The sequence below is a fragment of the Sinohyriopsis cumingii genome, chromosome 4 (genome assembly GCF_028554795.1).
Source record: "Sinohyriopsis cumingii isolate HCF-2022 chromosome 4, ASM2855479v2, whole genome shotgun sequence".
Taxonomy (NCBI): domain Eukaryota; kingdom Metazoa; phylum Mollusca; class Bivalvia; order Unionida; family Unionidae; genus Sinohyriopsis; species Sinohyriopsis cumingii.
Genome location: NC_142964.1, coordinates 77,999,643 through 78,021,152, shown reverse-complemented (window position 1 = coordinate 78,021,152; position 21,510 = coordinate 77,999,643). Strand labels below are relative to the sequence as shown.

At 33.8% G+C, this 21,510-nt stretch overlaps 1 protein-coding gene across 1 annotated transcript; it reads right to left on the bottom strand.

Moving 5' to 3' along the window:
• Window positions 1–357: 357 nt before the first annotated feature.
• LOC149801501 (synaptotagmin-4-like) lies at window positions 358–9,526 on the bottom strand. The gene is made up of 6 exons (XM_089955675.1): window positions 9,376–9,526; window positions 8,780–8,848; window positions 7,906–7,968; window positions 3,712–4,646; window positions 2,299–2,443; window positions 358–1,751 (listed from the first exon to the last, which is right to left on the bottom strand). The coding sequence occupies exons 1-6, from the start codon at window positions 9,413–9,415 to the stop codon at window positions 1,447–1,449; spliced, it is 1,557 nt and encodes a 518-aa protein (XP_089811801.1). The 5' UTR covers window positions 9,416–9,526; the 3' UTR covers window positions 358–1,446.
• Between the last annotated feature and the right edge of the window lie 11,984 nt (window positions 9,527–21,510).

The window sequence follows — 21,510 nt, the reverse complement described above, 5'->3', positions numbered from 1 at the left end:
ATCTGAACCAGAGAGATCATGTATTATCAACACAAATGAAAACATGGCTTTCTCTCCATTTTTTTCTCCAGTTGACATTATTCCGCTTTTCGAATTATACAGGCATGCAGATGATTGGGCATAAATATATGCATAAATGGAACAGACAGACAGGAAAGGCAGATACAGATAGATAAATAGGGATAAATAGGTATATATATATATATATATATATATATATATATATATATATATATATATATATATATATATATATGTGTGTGTGTGTGTGTGTGTGTGTGTGTGTGTGTGTGTGTGAAAAAGGGTCATGTGCACATTTTATCAAACAAACGCATTAATAAAAAAAGAAATTCAATATTTGTGTCTAAATAAATGTTTATTTCTTAATGTTCTTATTGTATAACAAGAAGCACATATATAGAAAACAATTTTAGATGGTGTACCAATGTATCTAACGTGGCATAAATAAACAGTATAACAATGGCAAGTGAGCGGATATAAACTGTCAACAAAACATCACTTCTGACTAAAATCAAACTACTTCTAATTGTAATATAATTCCTAATTACAAAACCGATACAATTGAATATTTCGCACATGTATCTATTACCTTCATACCTTATAGGTCTTAAATTGGCGTATTTTCGTGTGCAAGCGACGAATAATTCAAATCAGAAACAAAACAAACTATATCAAATGGGACTTACTAAATAAATACAAAACGACTGGCGGAAAACACAAAAGCCTTGAAAGTTTACAGATACATAAACAATATAACTTTTAAAAATCTGGAAAATACTTCCTTGAAAAAACTAGACATAAAATTCGAATATCGTCATATATGTAAGTAGATTTCATTGACTTAATCGTATTGGCATCAAAATCAAAGGAAATACACTATCAAACACTTGTTTTACATGCACTATAAAAATAGAAAATATGTTCCTTCACTTCACCCGTTGTTCAATTCAGTGATTTTCGCTGGCGTTTAGTTCATTGTGCTTGCAAGAAAAGAATAGATATATAATGACATTGTACTTTACACTAGGAAAACGTGTCGACATTTATCAAATCTAATCAACATACAAGGGAAATAGAAAATGTCTGGTATAAAGCAAATTAGGTAAACATAGCAATTATCTAGTTTCCGACATGCCGTAGTTTCGCTCAAGAAAATATATTTAATTTTGTCGTGCTAAAACACAATGCATGACAACCAGTCATCTTCTCTGTAACATGTAGCGTTCTCTGGTGCAAACTGAGCCTGGATATATGTATTGTTATTGATTTATGTTACTGGTTAAACACGTGAAGCTATACAATTCAAAAGGTTGTGAACTTAGACGTTTCATGAGCAAATATGTTCAAAATCATTCAGAGACATATATCATCAAGAAGTATTAACAATGATTTCTATCACAGATAAGTTAATTTGAAAGTTTTTTATTAATATGTAAGAACGGGTATAATGTTATGCCACATTTCAGTCTCTCCAGTCTTTGACGACTGCCAATGTCGTTGTCCTATCGGCGACGATTCGTCACCTAAGATCACATGACCTATGACACTGTCTTTTGTATATATCCTCTCACGCATCAATACAAATTCCATCGAATAGCCCACCATGTTGTCCTTGTTTACCGTAAAGAGGTAAGGCTGGTTCCAAATCGGGTTATATCCTGCAATAGGCCTGGAGATTTTGGTTTCGATGACTTTGTTGTCATGGAGTAGGTTGATTGTTACATAATGACCTGACAAAATAGAAACGTATTGGCAAGTCAAATTAAAAGCCGGACAGACAGTATATTGAAATTTAATAACAAAATTCGCTGAACCATATTTACCAGTTTGTGTACCAGCATATCTAACCATGTAACTTCCAGCCTAATTACATTCTAAAATCCACACCCTCTTAGGAAATAATTATATATCCACTTGAAGTAATACATACATACATACATACATACATACATACATGCATACATACAAAACGGATGCGTGCGTTACAGTACACACTCTCACAATCTTTAAAATAGGTAGATTATTTAAGTTAATGAAAAACTCACGGAGTTATGTAGCATGTGCCATAAATCAAGAAATAACACTTTCTAACAGTTCAAGCCATGGAACATCAACTATAGATACAAACAGAATGTACTTATAATCTATATATATTATTTTAAACACATGCAAAAGATCTAGATCGTATATAATACAGGAGATAAGAAAGATACTTGGACAATTTGATAAATATTTCTGTTTCTCTTAAAATTTAATGACAAATTCTCAACATCTTACCTGGTTGACCGATTTTCCTGTCAGATTTTGGAATATTAAAGGCCTTCCGAAGCAAAACTTTGATTCGTTTTCCTTGTGGCTGATATTCCAAGAGGATGAGAAGAGACCCCAGCTCTTGTAACATTAATTTGAAACTTGTTGATTTCTGAAAGGACAAAACGTTAAACAAATGGTTTAGTACATAAAATCTAAACAATCCACATATCGCTAATATCCGATTCGGTAACACTGGGAATGATTGTCATACATTCTTGCTTCTTCGCTATCATTTCTGTTTTGATTTCGACGACAATTTGTTTTACTATTCCTTTCTAATTGATATTGATTACGGTTTGTGTTGTGTCATCAAGTTGCAAGTCACCTTAGGACAAGAATGTTTGCAAATTAACGTTGGGATCAACAAATGTAGATGAAATATATACCATCATTTTTCTCATCTCAGCAATTTTGTGGTAACGGATAGTTTCTATTATGTCCTAAAGACTAATGTTACTCATTTAAAAGTTTTACTGAATTTTACTTTTGTTTGAATTGATTCGTAAAAAAGAGAACAACTTACATCCTACATTTACAGGAAATCTCTTGCACTTAAGGAAGGTTCTTGGTAAAAGGATACTGATGAAATTCCGAATTTGACGGACATTTCTACAATTATACATTTTGCTGTTGACTTTAAAAATGTACAAGTTAAGTAAAAAGAACACGAAGATTTAATATAATCCGAATTATTTTCAATATAAAGGATATGGATTAGGATATTTCCTTATGGTATCACTTTTACGCACTTCATATCTATGGTCCCTCTATATGGAGGTTATTTTTCTCGAGTTCTTAGCTTCGAAGATTAGTGTTAAAAGAAATGTATAAAGAAATAATAAAGAACTCCTGGATGACCCGGTATATTCTACGTATATTTGTGACTGTCTCAGAGTTAGTGTCACAGTGAAGGACTATCTTCTTATATATTTGTACCTTACATTTTCTCTCAAGTCCCCCAGACTCGTTCGATTATTACTTCATCATAACTGTTTGGGTTCTTTGCTTATTTTAATGATATTAGTCCCTGGAAATTCAAATAAGACGAATGACCACAAACTATCTCTACTTGACATTCGGTCTGATGCAGATATTGTGTAAAAACTCTTGGGGAAGGTCGAAATAAAGTGAAATATAAAGTGGCGTTATTAGTACAGATATCAAAGTCCACTGAAAGTAAATTACAGCACAAAAGACGAGAGTGAATGGTCCTACTGCTAACAAATGACTGTTCCATCGGCATCTGCATGTAAAGGGATAAGATATCATAATCAATGTATAAAGACAATCGTATTAAGTCTAGATACATGTCATACAATTAATACTAAAAAATGCCCTCTTTGTTTGGGTCAATATCACGGAGTATGAAATGCTTACCCGTCGCCATCGACTGTTACATGTCAACACCTTGCAGCATACTGGGGTAATGTAGTCCATCGGAGAACCGCAACACTGAACATATGCGTCTCCGAACGTCACGTCTTTCGGCTTTTTCAAGTTACTTCTAACAAAAACAGTTATTTTTAACACAGATTTGTCAATATCTTCCTCTGAAATCTTTGGAAAAATGAAATCTTCATCAATAGTGGTGGTATCACTAATTTTGTAGACTTCACTTTTGCAACTTCCTCTTTTGGATGGAAGAAGGATAAGGTTGCAAAATACGTGCGATTCCTCAGATTTATGAGAAATTCCCGATATCGAAATAACATGGACTCTTAATATATTTTCTCTATTATCATGTTTCATTGTTAGGACTATCTCCGGTTCTTTGTCTTCGCGTTTATTCACAGACTGTTCTGCGTCTGTTGATGACAACGATCTCATGAGTTCAGCGTTGTTGTTCTGCTTTTTGTGGTTGCTTCTCGAAATTGAAATTGATTCTCTGTCGGTTTGTTTTCTTGTATTCCTTAGTTCTGTCACTGCAGAGACTGAAGACTGTCTACGGCTAAGCGTATAGTCTGTCAGTTCAGCGAGTGCTGAATGCCTACGACAATCTTTTGACGTCGTTCCTTGTAGCTCTCTACGATTATCAGAGTCCAAATAGTTCTGTTTTTGTGGATATGTAGGCACACTATTAAGGTTGTGGTATCTTGCAGCGACCCATTCTGTTTTATGACTTTCACCATGCTGGGTGGGCGCAATGACTGCCTTGTACAACTTGTGAGTCCGGATAGTCGTAAGAAGCTCTCGGGCAGCTTGGTCAAGTTTTTGTTTTGCAACATGGCGTTTTCTTAAGTACATAAAAATACTGAAAACAAGCACGAGAATAACAGCTACCATACAGGATCCAACCAAAACTGGTACTGATACTGAAAGATAAAGAAAAGAAGAATATGTGAATTATTTAACTCATTTATACGAGCTTTATAAGAATCAAAAGATATATTCGACATGGATTAACAATATACATGGATCTTTTACTAAAATAGAAAGAGACAAGAAAACTCGAGCAACCGCTGTAACCATTTAATGTGTAACATTTTGTAGCACTCATGGTGAAAACCATTTCATTAAGTTTTTCAATTAATCATTGTAAAAGACATTTTGTTTTGCTTGGATTTTTATTTTTTTAAACCAGTCATATAATAAAGAATACAAAATGTTCAACGCTTTCAGACTCACACCTGTTGCAGAGGAGCCTGTACAATTTTCACCGATTGCTAACCTAACTACAGCATAATACAATAAATAGTCATTACAGTGAGATGATGTAAAACACATGAACAAATTTTGCGTTTCTACATGTAACATTTGATATTAATATATGTCCGCAAGTGTGCAAAGTGGAAGCTAAAATAATGACATTTATGGGGAAATTCGGATATGGAACTAACAAAATAAATAACAATTCCTTTTCCCCAATTCAGACTAATCAATATTTCTTTGAACACGTAATCTTCCACCTGTTGCAGAGTATGATATACAGGTAAACCAATCAGCTTGGTGTCTCTGTTACTGAACAAGTCGAGTTTAATTATGATGATGATTGTTCTTGTATATTATAGATGTGCAAATACGGTGTTAATCTACTTTATGGGACCGCTCCGATGGCCTAAGTGATTAGAGCGTCCGCCTCGGATGCGGGAGATCGTGGGTTCGAATTCCGACCGAGTCATACCAAAGACTTATCAAAAGGGTATTAACGGCTTCACCGCTTGGCGTTCAGCATTAAGAGATTAGTGTTAGGACTGGTCGGCCTGTTGTCAGGATAATGTGACTGGGTGCGATATTTAATTGATTTGCATGGAAAACAAAAACAAAAACTATGCAATTAGTCTAAGTCAATATTATCCACATTTCGGCTTTTTTGTGTAGTTTCAACATATTACAGAAAATATGTAGGCATGTCGTAATAGATTTCGCACATGTTTGTAAGCGTCTGAAGCAAAATCAGATTTGTTCTAAATAAAAATTCGGGTGACTAATGCTTCAAATATTTGGAGTAATATGATACGTTAATACCGTAATGTATGATACGATCATCTCCCAAAGTATGATACGTTTATGTCCTAATATATGATACGTTCGTGTCAAACAAGTGTCGGCTTGACGTATACGAATAACTTCTTTAAGTTCTTATCCTAAGTATGTGACAGATATGAAATACTTTTCATAAGCTTTTGTTTTATTATTCTGACAGAAGCAAGGGCCATTTCCTAAAATTATGACACATGAAACACATTCCATAAGCTTCTGTTTTATGATTCTGACAGAAGCAAGGGCCATTTCCTAAAATTATGACACATGAAACACATTCCATAAGCTTCTGTTTTATGATTCTGACAGAAGCAAGGGCCATTTCCTAAAATTATGACACATGAAACACATTCCATAAGCTTCTGTTTTATGATTCTGACAGAAGCAAGGGCCATTTCCTAAAATTATGACACATGAAACACATTCCATAAACTTCTGTTTTATGATTCTGACAGAAGCAAGGGCCATTTCCTAAAATTATGACACATGAAACACATTCCATAAACTTCTGTTTTATGATTCTGACAGAAGCAAGGGCCATTTCCTAAAATTATGACACATGAAACACATTCCATAAGCTTCTGTTTTATGATTCTGACAGAAGCAAGGGCCATTTCCTAAAATGATGACACATGAAACACATTCCATAAGCTTGTTTTATGATTCTGACAGATGAAGAGTTCATGTCTTAATATTCAGACAGCTGTGATACTTTTATTCTAGAAGTTCCCTTTCCAGTATTTTAACAGATCTGAATACGTTTCATAAGTTGACAGTTCTAATCATCCAAGAGTTATGGTCCTGTCCTCATATTCTGACAGATCTAAATACGTTCCATACATGCATGCTCTAATATTCTGACAGATTTAAGCACCTTCCATACATTCGTGCCCTAATATTCTAACAGATTTAAGCACCTTCCATACATTCGTGCCCTAATATTCTGACAGATTTAAGCACCTTCCATACATTCATGCCCTAATATTCTGACAGATTTAAGCACCTTCCATACATTCATGCCCTAATATTCTAACAAGAGCACGCTTACTTTGGCATATTCCTAGTACGCCTCTAGCAAAATATATCAGCGCCTGTAATCTGAATATAATAACAGGATATGATCGAACTAGTCAGATGTTTAGACGTCTGTATCTCGCAGCAATGCGTGGGAGTCAGAAATCCATTGCAAGACATCAATTATTTTATTTCTGTCACAAATAAGCCAAGTCAGTGCCTAACGTTCATCATAACTAAAACAACCATTTTTCGAAATATTTTAGTATTTCGTGAAATATTGATGTATTTACTCTTTTTCTACATGCAAACGCAGAAACGTTTCAAACATTTGCGCTTTGAAAAACTGACACGCGAGACATACCATGTCTTCACACAGACACAGACACACACACACACACACACACACAAACACACACACACACACACACGATATGTCTCCACACACACACACACACACACACACACACACACACACGCACACACACGATATGTCTCCACACACACACACACACACACACGAACAGAGGCACGCACCTACCAACCTACCTACCCACAGCTCCGGTTGCTTAGTGGTTAGAACGTCCGCCTTGGATGCAGGAAGTCGTGGGTTCGAACCCCGGCCGATCCAAAGACAATATAAATATGGTACTAGCTGATGTCTCGCTTGGCACTCAGCATTCAGATGTTAGTGTTAGGACTGGTCGGCCTGGTGTCAGATAAATGTGACTGGGTGGGATATCAAGCTACGTGTCTGCGGCTTGATGCCCCTGTGCTGGACATCACTATAAACTGCCTAACTGCAGACATCGTAGTGATATGACGGACAAATTGTTAAAGCTACGTTAATAATCCAAAATCACACCCACCCACCTACCCACCCACCCACCAACGCACATACATACATACAAACATACATACATACATACATACATACATACATACATACATACATACATATAGCAAATTCAGAAATAACGATACTGAGGTTGAATAAATTTCATACAGTAAAATTCGTGCAATTTTATTTCTTTATTATTTTAATAAGTAAGCGGACTGTAGTTTATATGAACATACCTTCCCCTTTAACTTGTGTCGAAAGGTTTCTTTTCTCCACATTTTCTTTGCCTTTGGATCGCACTGAGGATAAATGTTAAAATAAAATGTTATTTTTAAACGTGTTTGTGTGTTGTCTAGTCAGAGAAGGAAGGGACGGTAGTGAAGACAAGATATAGCAGTATATTGAAGTTATGAAAAAAAAGAGTATTAGTCCGTATTACAGAAAGATTAATATGGGATTCTTGCATACACGCCATGGAAACCGCCAGCAGTAAAAACGGTTTTGCAGATGCCTACAATTCAATGCTGCAATAGCGTTAATAGTTTTATATATATATATATATATATATATATATATATATATATATATATATATATATATATATAACAGCAGTCTTTTAAAGCGCTCTGCAACACAATAGGGCATCAGAGTGAATATTTCTTCATGCACATGCTCAAAGAGTGTCAAGTTTTGCATGCTAATGACTGATTACAGCATTGAAACACTGAGTCCCTGTCAGAAATTTATGGATCCTTGTGCAGTCAGTTCACAATAAGAAAAGAGATTTCACGTCTTATAGATTCAGATTCAAAGATTTTCGTCACCTCCTGTCAAGCTACTGCATGAGAAAAGAATACAGGATATAAATGTCTCTTTAAAATGTAGAATATTATCTGGGATAATATTTTTTCAGTACTACGCAAAACTAATTTGATTACACGTTTATTTTGATTTTATTCACCTTTTCGGTTAAGATTGTATTAGAATTTGATACACACAAAAAATACAGAGATAAATTCGACATCTAGTTTCTTATGTTCAGAAAACAAATATAATTTATTATAATAAAATGTAAGTATTATATAATCTTAAATTGGGATATAATATTACCTATCTGGACTGCTTCTGACAATTTATTTGGATGCGCTCTTCCGTGCATTTCTTGATTCTGCAATTTAGCTGCAAATAATAAAAAGGGTGTACCAGACTTTCGGAAATGTAGTCTTTGCTATAATAAGAAATGTTACTACAGGTTAGTTTTATGTGGAGACATAATGTTATGTCCAAGATAAATAATCTGTAGTTACATGGAAGAAACATGTACAGCAAATACTAGTACAATACACTGTCGTACCAAAACAGGATATACTGTACGCACAAAATATGGAATATAACGCAAATAGAAACGAAATTATTGCTATTATACCTGTAATTGATACATGCTTTGATGAATATTTCCAATATATGAACCGTTTCAAATTGGTAGTTACATGCTGAGTACGTAATCTTGAATTGACATACTGAATCTCATCGTTTTCAGCATTATTCTCAATACAATCACCATTTATACAGTGTACACTCCTATACGGTTAGTGCTTATTTGATTTTGCAGTTATTGTGATAATACTATTATTATTAATAATACGTACACCGAATTCTATATAATCCTTTTTCAGATAACTGAGATAAACGTAAAAAATGCTTACCATATGAATATGTTATGGGAAGGTTTTTTTCATCTTTCATTGTTATTCAATCCTTTCCAAAGCCGATATTAGTTTGTCCCATGTTTAACTACTATCGATTATTTCCATTTAAGAAATATTTCACTCTTGCACCTTCTGTAATACACGCAGAAGTTGGTTGCAGGCGAATCTATATATATTCCAAGATTCACGTGACTATGTCGTGGGCGAGGAGACAGGCATTGTGTGTAAAGATAGGCTTGGCTGGTATAAAGAAGTTCAAGGCTGGCATAAGCTGTATGCAGGTAATTTATACCATTGTATATAAACGTGACAAAGTCACAACACTTATTGTGGTTTATTATATCACGCTACTTCAAAAAAAAAAAAAAAAAATGAAACGACAATACTTACGGAGCTTAAGGTACAATGAAGAGCAGGTGGTAGAGTATAAGTGTACCCTGCGATAATGAATTTCATGTCAAGAAAAAATATATATAAGCTGGACAGATAGTCGATGTATATATAATGTAATCCAACCTAGACACCTTTATTTAAATAGTTCATCATTTTTCGCATACACGTGCATTGATGAGACAGTGTATTATATTAATCCAGATACTCGAGTTTTTCAAGCTGAAAGATTTAAATATTCTATATTCTATATATAAACTGCCAACAACATTCGGCAGATATGCTTTACATGTTTAATACATTTGTTTAAATTGCATGTGTTCGTGCCATGTGTAACTTTACATTGATTACATGATATTGAGAAAGCGTTCTTTAAAGGTATGATTATAAGATATTGAGAAAGCTTTTTTTTATCAGTGACGTAGACGCAGAGAAATGGTGGGTAGATAAAACTTCGTTGTGACAATGGCAGTTATGGATACAACTAGTTGTATGATGGTGTTTTCTAAAGGGGTTATTACCAGGGAATGAGGTGTTTGTTAGAGGAAAAAAATGCACCGTTGACGAATAAAAGTTTTGGTGTCTACAAACGACAAGTTATAACAAATGGAAAAAAGTGAATTGATATATTTGTTTATTAACTTACTGCTTATAGTGCACAATGAGAAATACTCGTCCATCATCTATCGCCCTCATTTTTTTAAAGCATCTTCTGTTGATGCAAAGTCAGCTGAGTATTAATTGTTCGCAAATTAATAATGTTTCTGTTTAGTTGTTAATATATTTAACTATTGCTACGTATGTTTGATTTAATTTATATTTGATTTAATTTGTGTTTGATTTGATTTAATTTGATTGTTAGTGTGTTTTTGTAATCTTTTTAATTTCATTACATGTCTTAGTAATGTAATTTTGTTTATTAGGAATTTGGTATTTTCCAGAAAATTAAGTTTGATCTGAATCTTTCCATTAGTGCCTAATAATAGAAACACTGTTTCTATTTTTGACTTAGTTCCTGGCCTTGTTTTAGGGTCAAGTAAACAACTTTCATTCTCGAAGTAAAATGATTGGCTCATATCAAGGACATACAGGGGCTATGTGATTTTTATATGCAAACATGATCACGTGATCCTCTATTTCGCAATTAGGAATTTCCAAAATTGCGAAATGCTTAGTATTAATAGTGATGTTTAGAGAGAGATCTCAGAGTTTTGGGGCTTTTAAACACTTGATGTCAAGTTGTTTTCTTCTGTTGTGACCACTATTAAGATTCTGAGGTTTTTTACCTTTATTTTAATTTTTCGGATTCTAAAAGAATAATTCGTTTCTCTGGAAATATGTTGTGCTCATAGGGAAGGATTAATTTTTGTGTTTCTACAAAGAACTGTATACTTCAACACAGTACAGGTTACAACATACGTCATCGCTTTCCATCTTGGATTCTTCGTCGGTACTCGAACTTGAAATCATTAGAACATTTCATTATTAGAACTTCTAAAATATTTATTCGTAGACTATTCTTGGATTATTTTTGGATTTGATTCTTGGAACCATCAGTTATATTTTTTTCATTTATTTTACAGTATTTTTCCAGGGAAAAAGCTTATTATATTTTTCAAAGCTTGTTGTTTTCACTCTTTCTTGTTCTACTGTTTATTCGAGCCTAAACACGTAACATAAGAATATAGTCTAAATCTAACCAATAACTGACAAGAATAAAATCTAAAGAATCAATATCAAAAGAAATAAACGTAAACCTGAAGTAAAGAACCTTTTTTATACCCTACCAGTCCATCCAGAGGAAACAATGAGTTGTTAATTTGCAAACACAACATTAAAATCAAGAAACAAAAAGCAATAGTGTTATGTGCATGTTCAAAAATAATTAAGTTGTTTGAAAATATATTATGTATATAATGTTGCTATGACAACTAGTTATCAGTTTTAATCTTTCATATCCTGAGATATTAGTACCAGCCAAGTAGAAAAACAATACGATAGTGATCTGAGATTACATTTCTTTAGTGGAAAGAGAACGAGAAATAATACATAAAAATCACGATAATACTAAAATATGCTAAAATAATGTGAAATATGCTGCTGTTTATTACACATCGCTCGAGATTATATGCCCACTTGAATTTCTGCCAGAAGACACTCTGCATAAAATGTTTAATGTGAGTTTATTTAAATTAGGTTGAACTATTGATACATCTTACAGGACTCGATGCACTAACATGTGACTCATCACAGTAAGATTTACGATAAAATTCCTCTCCAAGGCAAATTACTTTTTAAGAAAATCATAATACAAAAATACAAAAAAGATCGTAGACTAAATGTGTTTATAGCATATCCCCGTAATACTTAAGGATCGTGCTTGGTTTTCATCAGCAACTGCTGGTTAGCACTCCAAAGACTTCATTTCTGATCAGAATCTAATAAATTTGGGTAAACGTACATCGTTAAGACCATATAAGTCGTTGACGTATATTAGTGAAGTGTTTTGATAGATTTAAAGAGTTACAATTCAAGAAACTGTCTTTTATTTGATCATATATATTTTGTTTGATAAAACTTGGTATGTATATTTATACAATCGAGACAGTCTGAGCATCAGCACTATCTGGATTTATTTATGAGACTCCCTGACACCTGCTTCGTATGTTCCTGCAGTTTGAAGACCTCAGTAGACACAATCCGCGCACATTATTAATGATTTTAGTACCTGATTGGTCAACTGTGTTACTATCATGGAGGACTTCACGTGTTTATCAAATTTATTCAATATTATTATATCATCATGATCAAGACACATTTGATTATGAGCTATACTGGCCCACGGTGATATATTAAAGTTTGTTTGGCAGAGGTTCATATCGCCCGTCAAAGTGTATTTCTGATCACATTCTGATGAGATTTCGCACGCTACTCTTCAATTTCCATGATCTTGGCACGTCATTTAAACTGTTGGCTGTTTCGGTAAATTAGGTACAAAAGTCATATCTGCGCATATTAATTCGATGTTTTGGCACCTAATTTGCGGAGTTTGTCACGCTCAGGTGGCAGTCCTCATGATCACATATTAGGTCAAATTTGAGATTCATACTAGCATTACCATGATCTTGATGGATATCCATAGGAAGCAATTTTGTGTTGCGAAATATTGCTTAGGACCTAAGAGATATATTATTTGAATAGCGAAGCTTGTTACTCTTCTGGAGGATATGTATTTTGAAAAAACTTAAATCGTATTTGATAGGTATTCTTATAATAGCAGGCTATCGATGAAATGTATTGTTAGCAACATCTGCAACAGGTCATCTATAATTACCTGCAGGCTGAAGATTCTGTCTCGGGGAATCTGTGTGGTCATTGCCCCGAAAAAAGGTATTCTGTGATTATAATAATAATGCACGACATTGATGCAAAAGTGATGAAATGCCCAATTTACTAATATTGGTTTAAGTTATGGTCATTCAACTACCTTTTAATTTATATATCTTGTGATTAGATTCACTTTTTTCTCACCCATGCGACAGAGTAATCTGCCTGGTTTGCTAACCTTACTTTTCCTATCTCAGTCTGGTTATCTCAGACCTGTCTTCTCCGTCATGATGTCCACGCGATAGCAACTACTTTTAAAACAAAACACATTTTGTCTTATGCTGTGCCTGACAGAGTTGTTATAAAATCCAGCAGCAGCAACAACAACGACAGATAACTAACAAAAAGAAATTCACTTTGAAGCAAATTAAGGTCTCTATAATTTTGATAACACCAAACAAAACATTTTGACACACACACACACACACACACACACACACACACACACACAGGTAGAGCTTGATGGAGCTCCATTCACACGGGCAATACACATAACTGGCCACATAAAATCAACTCTCTCCAATGTTTATGCAAAGTCTGCAAAAACCAGAAATGTGTTATGTCAAACCGATTTCTTCTAAATCTGTCGAACACCACAATCAGCCCAAGTTGAATCAAGTATAATAATGCGATTGTAAATGAAAACTCCTGCACTTACCAACCCGAGTGGTTCATTCATCAGTTCACATGTTATTCCGCAAAAAGATGTCCTTGAAGCATATCACTGTACTAGTGATAGCAACGTTTGACGTATTTCCATAACAGAATATATATATATATATATATATATATATATATATATATATATATATATATATATATATATATATATATATATATATATATATATATATATATATGTATGTATCTATATATATATATATATATATATATATATATATATATATATATATATATATATATATATATATATATATATATATACACGAAAGTCATGAATAATAAATTTCTTGATGTCACTACACCTTTAGTAAGAAATGTGCCGAGTAGACATAATAAACTGCATAGTATCGTACCGTTACCTACCGTAGAACCTTTTTCTAAATTACAACTGATGAAAGTTAAAACATAACTGCATAAAAGATATTACTTATTTATTGTCAGTTTCATATGACATCCATCGATTAAATGTGATTATACAGTACTAACATTAAATGATTTTATGTTTCTATTTTTTCATGCATTGAACTTATGTACTTAGAGACGAAGGGTCACCCCTTTGCCACATTCGTCCTAATGTGCAGTAGCACGTGGCTAGAGACGCTCATTGCACATTACTTCCAACAAAAAACAATTATAACTTTTTTTTATTGATTTTTTCTTCTTTTTCTAAGAACGACATATATAGCTATATTCCACTTAGATAATTATTCAGATTTTCATGAAAGAGTACAGAAACGTGATGGCCTTTATTCATAGTGAGAAAGAATAATAGTATCTGATGAATACTGTGATTTTAATCTGCTAACTGAATTGCAAGGGTGGAGAACTATTTTAATTTAGCTGGAACAATTGGGTGAGAAAAATAATCTATGTCGGTGTTTGTACCAATACAAGGAAATCCCTGTCGCGGGATTACATTATTTCCTTGCCTCGGTCCAAATCCCAACACAGATTCTATTAATCTACTTTGTGTATCAAAACTCATTCCTATATTGGTATCATAATGGTATGCGACTCAGAGAATAAAAACTGCCAGATTACAGAGTGAACTTTCGAGCCTTGAATCAGGCAAGTGATATTCGACAATTTTTTTTTTCTCGTTACAACAGCCAAAGATTGCAAGGTATGCATTCATCAGATAGTTGCAGATTCCCATACGTAGATAACAACAGCCTTATTAAATGAATCCTCAATGTTTTGTACAAGATGATCAATTGGCAGGTGTAATTCGACCCACTACACATAAAATAGTACCACTAAAAATGATGTAATCGCTTTTAAAAGTGATTTATGTCAACTTATATCACGTGTTCTTTAGTTATTATGTTGCATAGAGGATGGTGGTTTTAACTGAGGGTTTAGCTAATCGATAGCAGCCTTTTGTAAATGTCAAAGAGATATCAAGGAATATATCACGATATATTAGTGTGATGATTATTATGGAAAAGATATTTTTCAAAACAGTAAACAAGATCCCAGGTGTCGACTCCAATCATTTCATACTTTTATTTGCTGAACGAAATAATGGCATATACAGTAACCGAGCAAATCTACTCAGAGCCAGTAGTGACATTTATGATGATTTAATGGCAGTTGAGTATCGTAGCACAAAGACTATCTGAAAGTGTTTGCCTATTGCTGTATCTTGAAATCCACAATCAACGAACTGCTCTAAGGAGTATAAGTTTCAATCAACAAAGGTACGACTTGGTTTTGACTATACGAGCAGGTACATTATTAAATGTGGTAGGTTCGAGTGTTTTTCAAAAAATATATTTTTACTCAGTTCAAGTTACAATTGTCAAGGCACATATTAGAATGACCTTAGTAGTAAACGGGAAAGGACTTTGGAACTATTTTTTTAGATGTTAACTTACCAACCTACCTACCTGCATGCATGCACGCCTGTGTGCCTGTCTTCACGCACGCACACACACAGACAGACAGACAGGCAGACATACATACATACATACATACAAAGTCTGGGTATTGATAATACTAAGAATTCCATTGTGGATCGACATATTGTATAGTCGATTACTTAGTTGCGCATGTGGGTTGAGCACATGGATCAAAGGCCTTCAAAAGGTTACCAAAGCAGCTACGTTGCTATTTTTCTTACATCATCTATGATTTGAAATTCTAGTCTTCATCGTTTCATAAAAGTTTATCATTATCAATATGTATTTTTTTTAAACACCTCTTTTCATGTGTTTTATCATGAACATACATAACTTGGATAAGTTATGGGAGTGCTATGTAACCTGATCTTCGCTGGAAGCTAAAATATAATGCCCTCATAGTCTCTCGTGATGGCCATAGATCGGATAGGCTGAACTGCTGAGCATATGTATATTCGTTACACGATACATGTATGATTTGTTTTAAAGAATACATTTTACATGCAGACATGACTGACAAGCGGAATTAGTAAGCATCTTGTAAACTTTGCTTCTTTTGCGTGAGCGCTTATAACCAGTCAATGCTAAAGACGTTTTCCATTAAAATTTGGTTGATGTTGTTCATTTTGCTGCATGAATGATGGCGTGCGACAAAAATAAGTACAGTAACACTACTTGCAGTTACAGTGCCAAATTATGCATCTAAATGCTTATTCTCTTTGTCAAATAGAAGAGCTGAAGTATAATTATACAAAATGAGGATGAAACGAAGGAACCATTCAAGTCAGAGTGAAGTGGATACATAAACATATGTGTATTATCTCACACTTTGTGAAAGCTTTATTTAAATGCCTGCCATAGGTAAAGCTTTAGGCATTTGCTTACAAACGTTTTGATGCAATAAAAGGCGGATTCAGCTAGAGGGAAATTTTACATGCTACTTTTTTTATTTAATCGTTGCACACTTCAACACACTTCTACGTTCCGAAGAGAAGGGGCGCCTTTTACTTGCACCCGATGCACACTTCTACACACTTTTACGTTCCCAATCGAAGAGACACCTTTTATTTAAATCCGATGCACACGTCTACACACTCTTGTTATGAGTCTATGCTCTTAAAAAAGGTAACAGAAAAAAAAGTAACAGAAGAGAGTCAAAGCAGCAAACGTTGTAAAATTCCACAAACAAAAAGTGAAAACGAAAAAAGAACTTACAGTATTGCCAATTCAGTCCCAAAATAATCCAAGATTTATTTCTGAATAATGTATAGTATGAATAGACATTAGTAGCAACACATCCAAATTAAGTCCAACGCTGAAGATGTTAATGTGCCTGTGGCAGCCTGTATTGTGCTGTTCTACCAACAGTCTTTGTTGAAACACAGTTATATAGTTCCAGGTTTGAAATCACTATAAATCCCAGCGAATGTCTCTGTCCTAGAATATTATTTTTTATGAGAACTATGTATTTCCAGGAAAATAATCATTGAATTAAAAAATTTAAGAAATAAATTTCAGCCCTAAAGAACTTCTGGACACAACAATATTATAATTGATCCTTCTAGATCTTAAGCACGAATGAATAATCTTTCCAGTGACAAGAGTATAGAGTCTCTACTTGACCTCAGATCACAATTAACAGTTTCTTCTTAAAAGAAACATTACCTAATGGAAAATAACTTTCTAGAAAGTTCTTAATTTTCATAAAATAAAATGTTAGTTATTATTAGAAAGTATGTTACTAGTATTATCACATATAACCTGGACAATGTCAAGTTACACCAGATAAAATGTAGGGGAATTGCACAGATCCGGACCCAAATAAACATATTTATTTCTATTAATAATGAACCTGATATTAACCCCATATATAGAGAATATTTTTATATGTATTAGTTGTTTAAAGAATACATATGAAAATTAAATAAACATCAATAATTCAGGTCAAGTAGAAAAACAACTTGATTTTCGACAAGATGAAGTCGAACTTACAATATTACATTACAATAGCATATAATGAAATAAATATATAAAAAAACTAACAAGCAATGCAAAATTAAACATATATAACACTTTTACGTTCCGAAGATAAGAAACACTTTTTATTTTAATCGATGCACACTTCTACACACATTTACATGCCGAAGAGAAGAAACGCCATTTTGTGCAAATATTTTAACTTGATCCATTGAGCAAAACAAAAGTTTTTTTTGGGGGGGGGGGATGGAATGCCCAGATAGTACTGTCCATGTAGATCTTACACATTAATTACCATAGATAGTTGTCGAATAGGTACATTTTGTAAGCAAATTTAGAAACAACACCTGAAGCTGGAAAATAAAGATTGATAACTCTATTGAAAAATCGCTGATTACTCACCACTATTATCGGTAAAGGGGACCAGTATAGTACCTGAGAAATATATTCATGGAAACAAATTAAAAAGACATTTATTCACGTTTAGAACAGTTGTCTTACATACGCTCACTTGCAGGGTGTTTCTTTATATATACAAACCACTAGAGTCCGCTTGAAAACTTTGTCCTGTAAATGTATAGGATTATTACCTGTGATTTTGCCGAGGCCCAGTCTGTTTACATTGTATGACCATATATGGCTTGTTCACGGAATGGCATTACCATCGAGAGGTAAATTTTATTATTGCAGTGTTCTTCATCTTCATATGGACATTATCATTACATTTTTAAGTCAATATTTACCCTCAAAACTATAATTTAACGAAGGAAGTCCGTATATCATTTTGCAACTAAAGACACGTGTACGTTACGTAAATACCACTTTACCTTTTTCCGCATTGCACTAATTTGAAATCGTGATAGTGTTAAAAAGGTGCAAGCAAAAGTTAACTTTAACTTCGTAGCATAAACATAATACGTATTGTTAACAGTGTGAATTATGTAGATGTCATTGTAACACATAACGGACTGAACTTTGGAGATGTCTTTGTGACACATAGCCATTTCAAATGGATGTATGCGATTATGTACCTTGTTAAATCCAGGGCACGTGTAAGGATACGGTATTTTAATGTGTCTGGTGTGGGCATGATTGATTCTTAATGAGGTTGCTTCTTATAACTGTGTCAGCCGAATTGGTCAAGAGAAAGAAATGATAAGCGTTGAAATCTTTCAGAAGCAGCGTTTGCACCTGCTGAAAAATATTTGTCATACTTTGAAACTTTGCAGAGACCGGTTTATTAATGAAAGTGGCAAAATTGTGGAATTTTCCAAATCTCGATGGCCGTGTCTTAATAACGGCGGTTAGGTAAGTCTAAATTCTGATTTGACAACTTAAATTGGGGGTTTCTCAGACGATGTCTTGTATTTTATAAATGTCCTACATCACAAAACTAGTTAGTCTTAGTTTTTGTAACGGGCAAAAGGATTATAGCTCAAAGAGAGTAGGAAGTATTCTCTCATACAATTGTCCAATATGATGGTTGTTTGGAAGTCTTTGTGAGGCAGGGAACCAAATGGTAAAGCGACGACTCTGTTAATTAAAAAGCAAGTGAAAATCGAAAGCACAAGAAAATAAGTGCATGGGAACTGGGAGAGTTGATCCATATAACAGTTAATGATTCGTACGAGACTGGATGAGAGAGAGAGAGAGGGGTGGGTGGGTAATTGTAGCAGCAACACACTGGAAGCCAGAGGGAATAAGTCGTTTCCAACATACTACCTGTGTTAAATCGGAAAATATAGGCAACCAGTCATTAGGTTATGCAAGTATGACGGACAATTAAGTTCGAAACACCCTCTCGATTTTATTATGTAATTTTTATAAAAGGAACTTCTAATTGCATTTTTTTAAAACTTGTGGTAATCATTTTCTTGTAGAAGTTTATCCTTCAAGTGTCTTGTACAATTTTATTTTGTTAATCTAATTAATTAAATTGTCATATTCTGTATACGGGGAATCTTTTGGTTCTATTCTATATCTCTGCTCAGATCTCCATTTCCTCTATCCACAAGTTTCATATTTTTTTCATTCACTCCATTCCGGCTAAAACACTGAAATCAAACATCCTCTATACATCTATAACCACCACCACCACCACGACATAACATTATTATATAGCCATTGCTTAACAGTAGCGCACATTCAAACGACAACCCAAACACTAGATGAGGCAACATGTATCGAAAAAAAATCACCACATTATGTTATATCTTTCGATAAAATTTTAATGTCATATTTTATTTGCAGCTGCCATGTAATTATTTCTTTCCTTATCGGGTATAAAATAGTCTGCTGCACATTGAAACCCCAAAACGGAACGTAAAAGTTGGGTATCTAATTACGGCAGCAAACGGTTCCATTTGGTTGATGCTATTTAATGGACGGTAGCAGAGGGTTCCATTGGGTGGTGTCATAATCTAAAGAATGTTGGCATACAGTTCCTTTTGTGTTGTTGTTATCTAAATGACGTTGGCAAGGTGGTTTCAATGGGTCATGTGTTGAATTAGCCCAGAAAACCGTCTAAAGTTGAAATTTGATTTTCATTTGTCAACAAGAATTCGCTTGATATTCATTGAATGTAAGCAAATTTAGTGAATTGTCAAAATTACAACACATACGGTTACTAGAAGACGAAGTTAATGTTTAACAAATAATACACAAGTGTTTTCAAAATTATCTAATTTTTCTTAATTGTTTTAAAACCAAGTCATTGATGCAAAATATTTGCTTCAGAGGTATTTTTAAAGTTATTTTTCACCGAAATTTGCATTTTTAGGGAACAACTATCTAGCTGGGCGTCATTTAAAAGTTCGTACAACAAATGTATTGATTTTTCGAGAAACTTTATGTACACTGTTTGACAAAGAAGGGTTAAACTTGATGTGTTATTTTTTACTTTTTTTCATCATTTTGCGTAAATTTATGGCATCAGAAGATGATCACGTGTAAAGGACTCGAGGAAAAAGAACACTTGAAAGTGTCTCCATTAGCCTGAAGTCAACAGTATCTAATTTTGTAATTTAGAGATTACCATGGCAACGAAAATGTAATGACAGTATAAGCGATACACCGTGAACGTCATCACAAACAAGAATTACAGGAAACTAGATGGCATGATGGTTTCTGTTTTCAAAATTGTCATTATCAATGTGACAGGTGACAAAATAAATAACGTGACGGAAAGAGAATTCAGGGCGTGAGCATCCTATTGATGACGGCACCAAAGAACTACAAAGTAATATAGCAACTTTTACTTTCTTTTTTCCAGGAGCCTCGTTATTACGGCAAAATACATAAGTAATTAATTAAACACTATCAACTAGACGGGGTTTTGGTGCACGTAAGGTTTCAGTCACCAATATTGGCACAAAACTGATATCGAATTTGACCGATTGATGAAAGCAAAATACAACGCTTACCGTTTAAATGGCGACGATTGATGGCAAAACATTCTGTTGAAAATAATAGTCTTTCACTAGCCACGAGATACTACCCATGTGTTTTCATGACTCCCGATTTGTCTTTGAAAATGTGCAATGTTAATGCACCTGGCTACGCAAGTGGAATACATTAGTTTTGCTTATTTTCGTCAGAATTTCAACTGAGAACTAGGTCAGGTTTGTAGTTTAGTTTTATTTTCCTTACAATGGTACAAAATGTTAGATGTTAGGAAGGCAAAAACTTATGTGTCTTTAATAGTAGACGTTTAACATCTCATAAATCTTGGTATCTTAAACATTTACATCTGACAATTAAAGCTCTATAGAAGGAAGAAATATATTTCATTCTA

What these genes read in the sequence shown, in the direction of transcription:
- LOC149801501 (XM_089955675.1), bottom strand. Translation starts at nt 9,415, where the DNA reads ATGAAAGATGAAAAAAACCTTCCCATAACATATTCATATG. An exon ending in GACACAAGTTAAAGGGGAAG is followed by an intron (nt 4,647 to 7,905) that starts GTATGTTCATAT and finishes TTTATCTTTCAG; the next exon opens with TATCAGTACCAGTTTTGGTT. An exon ending in CAGGAAAATCGGTCAACCAG is followed by an intron (nt 1,752 to 2,298) that starts GTAAGATGTTGA and finishes CTATTTTGTCAG; the next exon opens with GTCATTATGTAACAATCAAC.